Source organism: Furipterus horrens, unplaced genomic scaffold (genome assembly GCF_987537825.1).
Source record: "Furipterus horrens unplaced genomic scaffold, mFurHor1.1.pri manual_scaffold_2, whole genome shotgun sequence".
Classification (NCBI taxonomy): domain Eukaryota; kingdom Metazoa; phylum Chordata; class Mammalia; order Chiroptera; family Furipteridae; genus Furipterus; species Furipterus horrens.
The window spans coordinates 202,794,293-202,809,339 of NW_028327172.1; the positions used below are offsets into that span (position 1 = coordinate 202,794,293).

General features: G+C 37.9%; 1 protein-coding gene and 1 pseudogene across 2 annotated transcripts in view; one reads left to right on the forward strand and one right to left on the reverse strand.

Moving 5' to 3' along the window:
• The window catches only part of RBPJ (recombination signal binding protein for immunoglobulin kappa J region), a 91,709-nt gene that overhangs the window by 10,756 nt on the left and 65,906 nt on the right, over positions 1-15,047 (reverse strand). For both annotated transcript variants that reach the window (XM_090267005.1, XM_090267004.1), the window contains 3 exons: positions 13,368-13,463; positions 6,961-7,126; positions 922-1,096 (listed from right to left, as the gene is read on the reverse strand). In XM_090267005.1, coding sequence (XP_090123131.1) covers positions 922-1,096; positions 6,961-7,126; positions 13,368-13,463 — 437 coding nt within the window. The remainder of the gene's footprint in view (positions 1-921; positions 1,097-6,960; positions 7,127-13,367; positions 13,464-15,047) is intronic.
• On the forward strand, positions 2,988-3,820 carry LOC150020287 (ferritin heavy chain pseudogene; annotated as a pseudogene).

Sequence of the window (15,047 nt, forward strand, 5' to 3'; positions counted from 1 at the left end):
ACAAAACTATTTCTGAGACAATGTGACAATCTTCAAGCACATGGCATGGCTTTTAGATGACATCAGAGAACTGTCACCTTTGTTATGTGTAACGGTGTTTAAAAAGAAATTTATTTGTTAGAAGTCACTACTGCAGAAATGGTAGTTGAAGAAGGGACAGAATGTCTGAGATATACATGAAAATATTCCAGCAGGTGGAAGAGAAAGAGGCTTTGGAGATAATGAAACAGAACTGATAAAAACCTGCTAAGCGCCATGTGGATGGTCACCTGACACTACTCTCTCCCTTTTAGTAAGTTTAAATGTTCATAATAAAAAGTTAAAATAAAAAAAAAGAAAAACAGCTGTAGGGGTTGAAATGTTTAATTCAAACACACAGCATTTACCTCTGAGAATCTAAAAAGCTGCTGATGAGACAGCAGTCTCTGCCACAGCAACCACGTTAACATTTTGTGTATATTCTCAGGATCGCCTTCCAAAGCCCATTTGATATAACAGGTGTTTCTCAAAGAGGTGCTTTTGATATTCCCGGTAAAGTAATCCTTTGTGGAATGGGGACTATCTTGGCCCTAGACACCCAGTGCTAACAATCACTCCCTCCAATCATGGTGACAGCAAAAGGAAAAAAAATTTCTTGTTTCTAAATGCCTCTGGGGAGCAGCGAGGAACCAATTCTAGTTGAGAACCACTTCCCAGACTAGGTAATAGCTGTCCATTTTCAATTAAAAAAAAAAAAAAAAAAAAAAGACAATAGGCAGCGGTGTTTAACAAATGTGACGTTTTCAGATAAAGTGAGGGCCATAAAAATATTAGTAAAGGAAGAATTGGCTGTCAAAAAGCAATTTTTAACTTAAAAAAGTTGAATTTATCTTAATTCATGGTGGGAGTTGGGGACAAAAAAGGGAAGTGAAATATACATACAGTCAGCATTTTTCAATGACTGCTTCTTTTTGGAAGGTTTGGAGATGACTTTTATCCGCTTGCTGAGGAACACGCCAATGTCATCACTGTTGCCATAGAACATCTTTACAGACAACATGAAATGCTTCCTCTTGTCCGAATCAGATATGTACAATGTTTTGGCTGTGCAATAGTTCTGTGAAAGAAAAGGAAAGTTTTAGTAGCACCAAAACCTTGTTGTTTATGTACCTACAACTCTGTATGGTCTTGACTAGGTCTGACCAGGCTTAAATGCAATAATTTCAATGAGAAGCTGAAAACCAACTATAAAAATTACTGAAATGAATCTCTGGAGACAAAGTACAGGCTCCCTTATCAAGTCTATAAAATACTAACATTGTGAACCATTTTACCTTTTCTAAAAAACTAAAGAAAACCTCTTTTCTTGTTTTATATAGCTCTACAAGGGGGACCCAAAACTCCCCCAGAATGTACTTATAAAAATTGTGTATTCATTATCACATGTTTAAACTTCAGTCACCTTCAAAGTACTCTCCATTTAATACAATACATCTAATCAGGATGTTTTTTCCACTGTTCAAAACGGTTTTTGAACTCATTGATTTTGATGCCTTTAAGGGCTTCTGCTATTTTTTGTTTTACCTCTTTCACGTTGGCACAATATTTCCCTTTGAGGACTTTTTCATGCGGGAAAGAAAAAAAGTCACTCCAGGCAGTATCAGGTGAATAGGGAGGGTTGGACACGGGGTCCTGCTATCTTTGGTCAAGAACTGCTGAACACCCAGCACTTGTGGACAAATTTGCTGAAAGAGTCTTCAGAAACAAACAAACGAACAAACAAAACCCACAGAAGCCAAAGGCAGCTGCTAACAGCAATGCCAGCTGTTACACTGATACAAACGGGCCCAGAGAACACTCACCCATTTGCAAAAGCCTGTACTACAAGGGGCCCATTCCAGAAGATAATTCTGGGTTTTCTAGGTCCTCACAGAATTATCAATATTAGTGCTAATTTTTTAAAATAGAATTTTATAGCTAAAACAACCCATGACTATCTTTCTATAAAGAAAACATATAAATAAGGCTATCAAAATTCAATCAAATTATGTAAAAAATTTTAGCTGTGGTTGTTCTCCAAAACAGTGCACCCACCTATACATAAGACTGAAGAATACAGTGTCAGTACTAACTGGATGATTATAAATTATCTTACACCAGAAAGGGCTTATACGAGTATATTTTAAAGGACTTTTCTTTAAAAATTGTTAACTTTGCACAGTGGGATAATTCATGTTGTATCACCAAAAGAATGAATTTAAAGATACTAGAAAAACTAAACAGAGCAAGATATTACATCAGTTTACTAGAAAATAAACTCTGGTGACTAAAAATATAGAATTAAAAGAGTTACAATGCTTGCAAAACAGAGAAGAGACTTGAAAATGCAACTATTTCAAGCATACATGAGAATTCTAAGATCTTTCCGATTCCCTGATCTCTGTGAGTTAGGCAAGGGACTAGATTATTAATCTCCTTTTCCTGATTGGATAAATGATGCTCAAACCCAGCTTAAGTATTTAAAATATCTGAATTATATTTTTTTCAAAGATCAATGCTCTACTACTTTAAAATTAGGCTGAATAAGTTTCTTTGACTACCTCTGTGTGTGCCTTCTAAAAAGCAGGGCAAATGGCATTCATTTAAGAACTAAGCTGATAGGCTCTAGAGGCTTTTAATCCTTACATTTTACTCACAGACAATTTCAGTAGCAGAACAAAAATAATGCCACAGTTTATTTCTCAATAGCAAAGTTATATAAAAAAATTTAGAGACTGCCTTGAATATTTTACACTCAATTAAGTTTTGATAAATCCAAAAGTGTGGTAAAAGTTTCGAGAGGCTTTGTTCTGTGGAAGAACAGCAGGTGGTTTCTTGCTTCAACAGTGCTTGAATGGAACCCGCTGCTCAACCCCATCTCAGCCAACCACCCAGATCCACCCTTCTGCCGCCGCCTCAGAGCGCCCTCTGACCCCCAAAGGCCACCGCTCCAGCGCCGCGAAGCCGCTTGTCCTCAGCCTCCCATCATGACGACCACGTCCACGTCCACCTTGCCGGCGCTCCAGAACTACCACCAGGCCTCTGGGGCCGCCATCAACCACCAGATCAACCTGGAGCTCCATGCTTCCTACGCCTACCTGTCCATGTCTCAACTACTTTGTGATGATGTGGCTTTGAAGGACTTCGCCAAATATTTTCTTCACCGGTCTCATGAAGAGAGGGAACATGCTGAGAAACGGATGAAGCTGCAGAACCAACGAGGTGGCCTAATCTTCCTTCAGGATGTCAAGAAACCAGACCGTGATGACTGGGAGAATGGGCTGAGTGCAATGGGAGTGCACATGACACGTGGAAAAAAGTGTGAATCAGTCACTACTACTCGGCTTGCACAAACTGGCCACTGAAAAGAATGACTCTCATTTGTGTGACTTCATTGAGACTCACTACCTGGATGAGCAGCTGAAATCCATCAAAGAACTGGGTGACCACGTAACCAACTTGTGCAGGTTGGGGGCCCCTGAATCTGGCACGGGAGAGTATCTCTTTGACAAGCACACTCTGGAGACAGAAGAGAGCGAAGCCTTAGGCTGCCTTCCCACAGCCACAGGAGTGACTTCCCTGGTTACCAAAGCAGTACGTGCATGTTGGAGTCACCTTTACCTTTTCTATACCTTGTACCAAATTATCCACTTGTGTCCTTCATTTGTACCATTCCTTCAAATAAAGTAATTTGATAGCCCCCCAACATACATACATACATACATGGAGTACTTTGCATTCACACAGATCCTTTTACCCACAGATCACCAAGCATTCAGAGATGTTGTGGCAGGAGCTATAGGTCAAAACTTTAAAAGGCACCGATGGTCAAAGTAAGCCTGAACTATATAATTGTTCTGCAACACAAGACAAAGCCTAGGAAAATGGGTATCACCATACTAAAGTCATCACAGGGAACAAAAATGAAGTGAAGGCAATTACATTCTAGTGGGAAAATTTTAAAATGTTAAGATCACTAATTTGAGTGTTAATGTTAAGGGATATGATCAATATCAAAAAAGACAAAATAATGACAATAACAAAAATGCTAAGATAGATTAGCAAATAGAAAAAGAAAAAAAGAGTAGAGAAGGCTGGACCTACACACAAAGGGCTTCATTTTGTTTGGAAAAAGCAAACAGACATACATCTCCTTGGAAAGAAAGGAAACATATCACTAATTACAAAAGTAAGCAGTTTGAACACACACACACACACACACACACACACTGACCACAAACTAGTCCAAATCCATAAAAGAAAAACAGAGAAGTCACTGGCTCAAAAAAAAGTATTATGGTTTTAAGAAAGTGAGTAAATTAAAACTAAAGTTGCATTTGTTCCATCATACCAAAAGGCTAAATTTATAGCTAACAAAATTCTAGAAAAGGGCACATAATAAACCTTTCTATAAATAATGAACAGTTTAACTTAATTAAAAATGACTCAAACATCTGCCCTGAAAAGGGGGTGTGGGGGGTGGGGGAGAACAGATCTAATGCTGCAAAAGTACTGTGAAAATATTTAAATTATAAAATTTGAATTATATAAACAAGCGAAGAAAAGCTACAAAGAGAAGTATAGTGGAATGTAATTTTTAAAATTAAAAAACAAAAAAAACAAAAACAGAAAACAAAAAAACAGGCCCTGGGTGGTGTTGCTCAGTGGATTGAGCACTGGCCTGTGAACCAAAGGGTCACGGTTACGATTCCCAGTCAGGGCACATGGCTGAGTTGTGGGCCAGGTCCCCAGTTGGGGGCATGCGAGAGGCAACCACACAATGATGTTTGTCTCTCTTTCTCTCTCTCTCTCCCCCACTTCCTTCCCCTCTCTCTAAAAATAAATAAATAATATCTTTAAAGATTAAATAAAATTAAGAAAAACAAAAGTGCGCTGATTAGGTAAGTAATTTATTGTATATGTCGTATAGCTTACCTAGCTCCAACTATGCAAGATGTGAAATTGAGGCAATGAATATTTTAAAAATTAATAACATCATTAAATGAAATCTCAGATCCAAAATATGGTCAAAGTCATGACCTTTATAAAAATAAAGACTATATATACTAGAGCTTTGTTGTAATGAATGCAAATAAAATAAATACAGATACCCAATAATGCAAAATACTCCTTCTTTTTCAACAATGACAAATTGTACCATTCAATGAATAGCCTCGTTGAAAGAAAATAATATTACCTTAAACGAATGGAGGTTAAGTGAGACAGACAGGAGCCAAGTGCCTCCTTCGGAAACTCAGCATCCCATAGCTCGGGCCATCCTTGCCTCCCTGGGCGCGAGCCTTTATGCCCCAAGCTGACTCTCAATAAGTCTTACTTCTCTAATAGCATTTTTCATTCAAACTAAACATTAGCATATAACTTAGGCTTACAGGCATTGTGCTACCCTAATAGGTTTTTAAAATACTATTAATGCTTGAGCTCTCAGGTATTTTTTCCCTCTTCTGTGAATTTCTAGGGCTTAGGGAAAAGATATTATGGTTGAAGGTGAAACAAGATACGTTAAGCTAAGATGCTGAGAAAGGCAAGTGGGGGTGTTCTTTGTTTGGTGTTACTTCCCTTAAAATGGCTGAAAGCTGGAATCTGCTAAAGTGAACAATAATTAATAGTTATATACACTGGTCACTAGAATCCCTGGCTTCTCAATAACTATCTACCTAATCTAATTATTCATTCATAGTACCAAATGTTGAGATTCAGCCTGCAGATACAGAACTCTCAGGCTTTCTAAATAAGAGGAAAATAGATAAGACATGGCTAAGAGCCATTAGATCAACCCACCACTTAAATATATCCTTCACTTTGGCTCAAGAGTCATAATTTAGAAATACTTTATACTGCTCTATTTTCTTTTAGGATGATACAACCTTTATTGTAATAAGTTTTATCGTAAACCTAACTTGAAATACATAGTTGACAAGTCCTACTGATAAAAAGTATAAAGATACAAATGACATAAAAATACTCAAATTTGAAAAAGGTTGACAGTAAGGTTTCTTATTGCTCATTGTCTATAAAATAACCAAAATTAAGAGTACAAACCCCCTGGCTCACTGCCGTCAATGCTGCTCTCCAATCCCCATCCTGAGTGCCAACTAACTACAACACAGCAAACAGTAAGACATTCAACGGATATACTGAATAAAAAATGGCTTTTTATGCACTATTTTAAAAGACATTTATGTGATCACTGAGATCAGAACTAACCATTCTTCAAATTTTAATACCAAGGGAAAATAAATATTAAAGGTTAAGTCAATAAAGAACAATTTTTGAATACCAAAGGTACAGATGAAATAACTGCTTTCTAAATTAATAAAATAAAATTAGTAAAATTAATTCATAAATTTCATTCCCTAGGAAGTTAATCGAAGAAAACCCCTAAAAGCCTGAGCCAAGCTGGCTGTGCCTGGACTTGCCCACAGCACAGCCCTACCCCACACGGAGGCTGGGTAACACATTCAGGGGTCTTTCTATAACCCAGGGAAATGCTTCTAAGACTCTACGCACATCACTCTGCTTCTAGCAGAAGACCAAGATCAAAAGAGTAGAGTAAAATAGTACTGAACTCTGTGTTTATCCCTATTTGAGCATCACCCCCCCCCCCCCCCCCCCCGGTGAAACGAGTGATCAGCTTCCTAAATGTATCACCTCCGATGGAAATGTGAGTCCCAGCCTGCGAAAACTGCTGGCAAGCTGAGGACGCGCACTGTGTGCCGCCACTAGATGTCAACAGCTTCAGCTCCATGAATGATGACTAGACCAGAAATACACTTCTAGTTTATTTCTGATTTATGTATTCAAAAAATTGCTACGAATGGTCACAGGAGGGAAAAAAAAATCACTACCGCAAAAAGAGAGTAAGAAAACTACATTGTGGTACCATGATGCCCTTTATGGGGAATCAACATAGCCTTAATTTACCTTTCCTTCCAAGTTCAGCTGCTGCATTTCTTGGTCACTATTTCCTATTCCAATAAATGCACATGGTTGAGATTCTTGTTCAGAACAACCATCCCGCTCCATTTGTTCTTTTTTTTTCTTCCATCCACTGCCCATAAGATACACACAAGGAGGTGGGCAAAAAAACCTGAAACATTAATTAAAACAATGCAATAAGATTCAAAGAAGTATTTCCTTGTCTTGAACATAAGAATATAAAATCATATTGAACTGCACTAAGCTCCTAATGAAGCCTTTTATAATGCAAATAATTGTACTGATGGCACAGAAATTAAGACTTCCATTATGACTGCTTTTGTTCAGTTAAGGTTCATGGGTGTTAGAGGTATGCATTCAGTTAGATTAGATACTTTTTAGAGCAGAGAACCATGCTTTAAATTTCAGAATAGCTCAGAATTCTGAACTACTGGAGTTCAGCAAACCCAGTGTGCTCTGACATATTACAAAACATGATACACCACCACAAAACCGACAATTACTAAATGAAGTCTACTCAAAATGAAGCAGTATTAATGATGTAATTGTTATGGATATTACACTTAACTTTAATTTGATAATAAGTTAGAAAATAGAATTAGACCAATGCTCAAAGTAGAAACTTTCAAAACAGCGATAAAACTAGGTAAAAGTAAAAAGCAAAATGATCACTGAATTACTGCTCTTTATACATCTTACACCCTCAACACCTGACGCATGGGGATGACTGAAAAAAACACACTGTATCCTTTCAACTCATAGACTACCAATAGCTTTGGTTTTGCTGGTGGCCAAAAACCTGTCCCCACAAATTCTTCCCACCTAGATAACTTCCGTATAATCTTCTCTTTAACAATTAAAAAATATCTACTTCAAAGCCCGGCTCAAGCCCCATATTTTACATCGTTCAGACCAGCCACCCAGTCCTTATGTAGGTTGTAATTTTCTTTTGCTCAATCACAAACGCTGACTTATACATACTTTAAAACATTTACGCCATGTCTCATCAAGGGGCCTGAAAACTCAAATACCTACTCAAACAGTAGCCAAGTCAATACATAAATGGTAAATCAGGTGTACAATAAATAAGTAGGAATATCCTGTAATTAACCAAAGAAGAAAAGTTCCTTCCCTTCTTTCTTAAACCACGCAACCTTCATTGGTTAATTCGTACTTTTTGTATAGTTATGAGTACAGGAAAGTTTTCCTTAATTCTTTTAAGCCCACTGTTAAGAAAAACAAGAGCTTAAATACAATGATAATTAGTCACTAGTGTGTGGCTTTGATGATAAGAAAACAACAGGCAGAGGCAAGCCTGTGAGTATACACCCACTCACCCTGCTGACTACAGGTATGTGGACCCAGTGTTGGTCACATCCTTCAATTGTTCAATAGATGCCTGAAATCAAATTTTTATGTAATTCTTAATTTTTATGTAACCCTAATTTATGCTTTTTAACATTTTGTAAGCCAACAACGTGCTGACTTAAAAAAAAAACATGCATATGTGTGCACCTGCATACATAGACACCTCAGCCTGGATCTGGCGTTCTGGCCTTCCTACAAGTACTAATAACTAGTTCTTGTTTGCTTCCCTCTCAACGCCTACTACAATATTGATTGAATTGAATCAAAATATACGATAGCATCTACTTTTTGCTCAACTTTTAAAGACTACTTTAGAGGCAATCTACATATAATTTACAAGAAGTGAGTCAGGTTTATTAAATATTATTAATCCACCCAATTATTTCCTACATTCCTAGTCTGTACCAGGCACTGGAAATACAATATTTATATATATAAAAAAAGGAGAGACAGACAATTTTAAAAAGGGAATAAAATAATGTATATAGCCTGTTAGCTGGTGATAAGCAGTGAGAAATAAATAAATAAGGCAGGGAAGGGGGTACTTCAAATACTGAAGACCCAGAGGCCAGGGAAAGCTTCCACAGGAAGGTGACCTAGAGTGACCACCTACAGCCGAGGGACTCTGAGGTAAGATCACAGCAGCAGAGAGGCGAGCAGGTGCAAAGGCCCTACGTAGGAAGGACTGCGGTGAGAGGTGGGGAAACAACAACCCCGGCGGCAGGAAGAGAGAGGAGGAGGGGAGAACAAGAGGAAGCCAGAGGTAACGCGAAAGTAGCGCGCAGGGAGGCCGCAGGGGTCCCGCTGAGCAAGGAGGGACTCCCCAGGAGTCTTCTCAGATCTATCCGAACCGTCAGAGCAGCTTTCCAGCCTGCACACTGTCACTGCAGCCCGGTCACAGAGGTCACAGCCGAGGCAGTGGGCTCCGCTCCAGGTCACTCCAAGGCTGAGGGATTCCCGCAGCGGGGCTGGCTCTGGAGGGGGCTGGACTCCAGCCCACACCAGGGACCTTTCTGGCCTCTACGGCTGACGGCTGTCCGGCGCTTACCATGGCACCGACTCAAGGACCTAGCTGGCATATTCTCAGGAGGCTGAGAAGACATCCATTTTTGAAACTTGTCTCTTAATTAGTATTTATTGAACACTGATATTAAGACGCCTTCGTAAATTGGTATACCAGCTATAAACTTCAAAAAGCTGTGCTTAGTGTGCCAAGTATAGTAGTCAAATCTCAACAGATTTTCATAAAAAGTACTTTTTTCACATCTGGAAAATATAAGGAGGGCAAAAACTGTATAAGACTGGGTAGTGCTAGTTCTCTCAAAAGTACTGTGACAAAATGCCTCTAAAGTAACAGGATGAAAATTAGCCAGGAGGCGAGAAATTCTTTATCACTTAAAACACTGACCAAGGTTCTTAAGTGAAAGTGCTTTTTCAATCATGCAATAAACAAAAAAACTCCCCACCTGTCTCTAAGATTGTCTTTAAAAAAAAAAAAAACACAACTGTATTCAAAAGTTATGATGCAAGAAAAGAGCAAACCCAATATAATCTTACTCCATGACAGGATGAGCCATTTAAAAATATTTTAAACATCCTAATATTGCTATCCCTCCTAAAAACAGCGAATGAATAAAATTTTCATTTCCTCAGACTTTAGTAGTAATAATAAAAGATGTATACAAAAAAAGACAAAGACTACAGACCAAAAAAGGAAATTAGAGGAGTAGAGATATGAAAAGACCCGCTCCCAATTAACAGTAAAAATTAAAATACACATTTATAATATGGTGTGAAATAGAAGACTGAATTTGGACAGGTCGTTAATATGTACCATTCAGTGAAAAGTCGGACCATCAAGAGGCCAGCTTACAGAGTTTAACAGCTGCTATAAAAGGATATCCTATGAACCAATGTGACTTTATTTTCTCATCTTTCCCAGTGGCTATATTTAAGCAACTGTGACAATACTTTTTTTCTGCCACTTGGTGGCGATATGCACACATTTATGATTTTACTCATTTCCTAGTTCAATCATCTTTATTTTCAGAGGATTTACTACTTTTCCCTCAAATACAAAGATGAGATCTCAAAAATACCTTACAGATTCAAAGAAGCTTTTTTATTCAGTCCAGTATATAAAATAAGTTAGGTTAGATGAAATCCAAGCACATCATTTAAATTATCTATCTTTGCAGAATTATTCAATCTAAAAGCAAAAATCAAAACAAAAAAACCAGGAACTGTCTGCACACCACCCCACAGATATCTCCGTTAACACGCGGTCTCAGTATGACTTCAGGATCAGTCTAATTATCTAAACGGCTTTACTGCTGTCTCAACGGCATCATCACCACCTTCGCTGCTGCTTAATTGTTTCCCTTGACAAAGCCGAAAGGATGTTGATGTTAAGTGGCATTCCCGTTTCTTTCATGGAAAATTTCCTCTAGACAAAAACAATCTTTTTAAAAGTATATTTTAGCCCGAGAAGACCTTCTTTAACGAAAACGTAAAACTAACCACTAACATAAATGGGACACTGGATGTGCTAAGCAAACAAATTGTTATCAGGCACAAAAGTTACTGTCAAGAACAATTTATAATTTTAAGATAAAATTTCCTGACCAAGTATTTCTAGCATCATTCATCACTGGAGTTAGCTTATATGTTAAGAAGACTGTGGTCATGTTCCAGGTTATTTCAGAAAAGCCTGAATCTGGATCAACAAGAAAGATGCCTCATCTTTCCCTTTCCAAGGTGCACTCCACCCCTGAGTAAGGGACCAGACCTCTCCCAGGAAGAAACCCTGCCAGTCATCCAGGAGGCTGGACTGCATGAATATTCCCTTGCTACTAATACTTAAAAACAAAACAAGACAAACAAACAAGAAAAACCACAAGTTTAACAGGTTTCCACCTTTACTGTAAAACTAATACATGTCCACTCTAAAATACTTTGAATAGTGACTAAGGAACAGGAACTTTATCTGGACTCAGATGTGATTTTTTTTGAGTGGCTCTTTCCTTCCTTTATCCATCCTAGTATTAAGTGACATCCTAAGTGAAGATCCTTTTGCATAGAACCTGGCACCTAACAGGTCATCAGAAATAAAGAATAACTGAGTTAATTAATGAATCCAATTTACTAAAATGCATCTTCAAAAACACAGAGAAAGAAAAGCAGCACTGCCCAAGTTCGAAGCAATACAAGAAATGCATGTTAATGACAATTCCATCAGATCGAGCCCTGTGCCTCCCTCAGCGGATGGTAACAGGAATAAACTTAAGCCAAGGAAGTTTATTTACAAAGCTTGTGTTCTTTAAGCACCTTAACCCCCTCATCCTCATGCCCTGCTGTAGATAACCACCACTCAAACACCAACTGGAAGGCTATGAAAATCAGGGCAATAAGAAAGTTAAGACATTTGGAATTACAGATCCAGGACTTCTGATGCTGACTCTTGGTATCTAACTACGGTGAACCTGGGCATATGTAAAGTCTCTGCTTTTCAGTTTCCTCACACACAGAACGGCAATTATAATATGCCTATTTACAAGATTATTCTGAGGAATAAAAATATAAAAACATTTGTAAAGGCATTTCCAAAACAATGCCTCATTCATGACTGGGAAACATTCTTCAGATTCACTATGAGGTGCAAGGCCTGCCCAATCTGAGACATCTCAAGCAGTGAAGGTGTTGCCTTGCTGTTTTGCTTAGGAAAACAAAAAACAGATGATCAGCTAGGCATACTTTACTCAGTTTCATTATTTAAAAAAATTTATGTATATACACACACACACACTAATTTCAAGAGTCAACTTCATGAAAAACAGGGGCCACCATCTTGATTTGGTTTTTGTCCCAAACTGCAGATACCAACTTCTTCCAATATTTAACTCTAAATGAGATGATTAAGTTCTACTAGTAAACTAAGATAAAGTAATCAGAAACTTAGTATGCTTGAATAAAGATAAAAAGAACTCTTGGCAATATGAGTCCTAAATACTATTTTTACTTGTTCATTCTCTTTGAGGACAGAATTATCATTAAATAGCTTCATATTCTTTCCAGTTCAGATTTAGAGAACTTTCAGAAAGAGACTCCTTCATTTTCTTCTAGCACGTAAATTAATTTAATTATATACTTACATTTCACTTCTCTTACATATGCTAAGATTTCCTTTGTCTCACAGACTCTGAAGATTCCACCCATTCCTTTCAACCCAATATCCAAACCTGAATTTTCTTTCCTCTTCCCACTTTAGTTTGGTGCCTTCCCAGTTAATCCAAAAACTCTTCTCATCTTCCCCTATAAGCAAGCCTTTTGTCCATAAAATGCTTACACACAGAAATGCTGTCAGAAAGACAAAGACTAGAGAAATTAATAAGGAAATTCTAGGAACCAAGTGGAAAAACAAACAACCTAAGTCCATAATTATACACCCAAAATGCTGAAATTTGTAAGATACTGTGACAAATACTAATCACAAAGATCTCTGGTTGAAGCTTAGTTTTGGCCAATCTTATTTGTATGTCACTTCTGTAGTACCACACTCGTGTGGCACTAACTTAGCCTTTCCGTTCTTCCTTTATAAAGTGAGGACGCCCTGGCCTGTCACAGTGCAGAGGGCTGGAGTGCTTTCCTTTACAATCACTCCATGGCTCAACCCAGGGCCTGCTGACTTTGTCACATCTGTTTATAAAACTACATTTTCCACCAAAAGGAAAGCTACTTTTTGAACAAGCTAATATATCACAGAAATACTTATAGAACATCATACAGTCCAAAAGAAAAATCATATAGATTATTACGTTTTGTGATACCAGGGATTCAGCCAAATGGTCTTTACTAAAACTACCACAGTTCACTGTGTTTCTCCTTCAAGAGACAAATGCCCTATTTTTCATTTTGTACTTGCAAATGACCCAAGAGAAACCAACCTCTTACTGCGATTAACACATCATTTGCAAATTCATTCGACAGCTACAATAAACTGTCCACCAGAAAAATAATAATCTTACCTTTTTTCATTTCCATATGACTTCTGTGCAACTTTTGCGTGAAGAATAAGTACTGTTTGATCCCCTCGCTCTTTTAAATAATTCCGCATAGCTTCCCTAAAATAAGACATAAATATTACTATTGGGGGGGTGACATTTAGAATATTATTATGCTCTGTAATGAGAAAAATGCTTATGAGTATTTTTTAAACAAGCAAATCTAAAAATGAAAACAATAAGATGAAAACAAACCCATAAACTGAAGTCAAAGAATACTATACAACAGGGCAATCAATACTGCCCGTCTTCAACTCTAAATTTTGTTCTTTAAAAGAAACCGTCCCTCATTCCTGGGATTTATGATGTAACTGAATTATTACAACTTCTGGAATCACCGTGTACATTGCTAATTTGGCTTTTAAACTTCATGAAATTAATGACATGCAATACTTTGTATTTAATGATCTACTTCCCCACCACCACCATCCTCTCTTCCCCAGCTATTAGAATAAGTGTTTTTCACTGAATACAATGCCATAACAAATCATTGTCATCCGAATTTATTATTATATTTTCTTAATATAACAACCCTCGCAGGAGGACTAAGAGGGTTATCGTTTATAAAGAAACACATAATTATTGAATTACATTTTGGAAAAAGACAGTGCTAATTCTTCCAAGTACAAAGTACTTCAACTATCTATTTAGTGTGTATAAGTTCAATGTGTTTTATATATTTACTCACCCAATTATTTTGCTAAGCAACACTACACAGTATTAAGAACACAAGGTCTATACAAATCAAACTTTTACAATTCTGAATCAGCAGGATCCCAATTCTGGAGGTGTTTCGCACATAGCAAAATTAAAGCAAAGCTGTTTCGAAGACAATCAGCAAAGGAACACTTGTAGTAAGTTAAATGCTGTTTAATTTATATCATAAATCAGACAAGTGTAAGAGGATAGCTACACACACAACTGTAGTAAGTTATTAAATGGGGGTAATTCTACACTTGTAACAATTAGAGAAACTAAGCGGCCTGGGGCAAATCATTTAACCTCATCCATCTCAGGTTCTGGACCTGATAATAAAAGATGATAAAGCTGACAACACAAGAGTTGTTGAGGGGATTAAATGATAATCTAAAAAACAGCATTTACGTTTACCAGATGAAAAACCTGTTAGCTGCAAGGAAGGGTAGGTAACAATGGGATCCCTTACATTGAGAATTGATCCCTATCCCTTAAGATGTGCTAAAAAGTTCAGGTAAGACAATAGCTTGAACACCTGCCAAAATGGCTATCATTAATAAATCAACAAACAAGTGCTGGAGGGTGCGGAGCAAAGAGAACCCTAGTGCACTGTTGGTGGGGATGCGCAGTGGTGCAGCCACTGTAGAAAACAGCATGGAATTTCCTCAAAGTGATACAGAGAGATCTGATCAGATCACTGGGGAGAAGCAGGAGGAGCTGTAGGAGGAGGTAAGGGTAAACAGTCTAGGATGGGATTGACTGCGAAGCTGAATGCCTCCAGAGTCCACGGAATTGTGGGCTAGATTTGAAATAAAGGGCTTTTGGGCTCCCAGAGGGGTAGGCTCTGGGGCCTCTCGGGGGCTTGCTTCTTCCTCGAGGATGCCTGGATGATGGTGCTGCAGCATTTCCAACAGATGGTATTTTGGATGGGACGGAACTCCGGGTGCA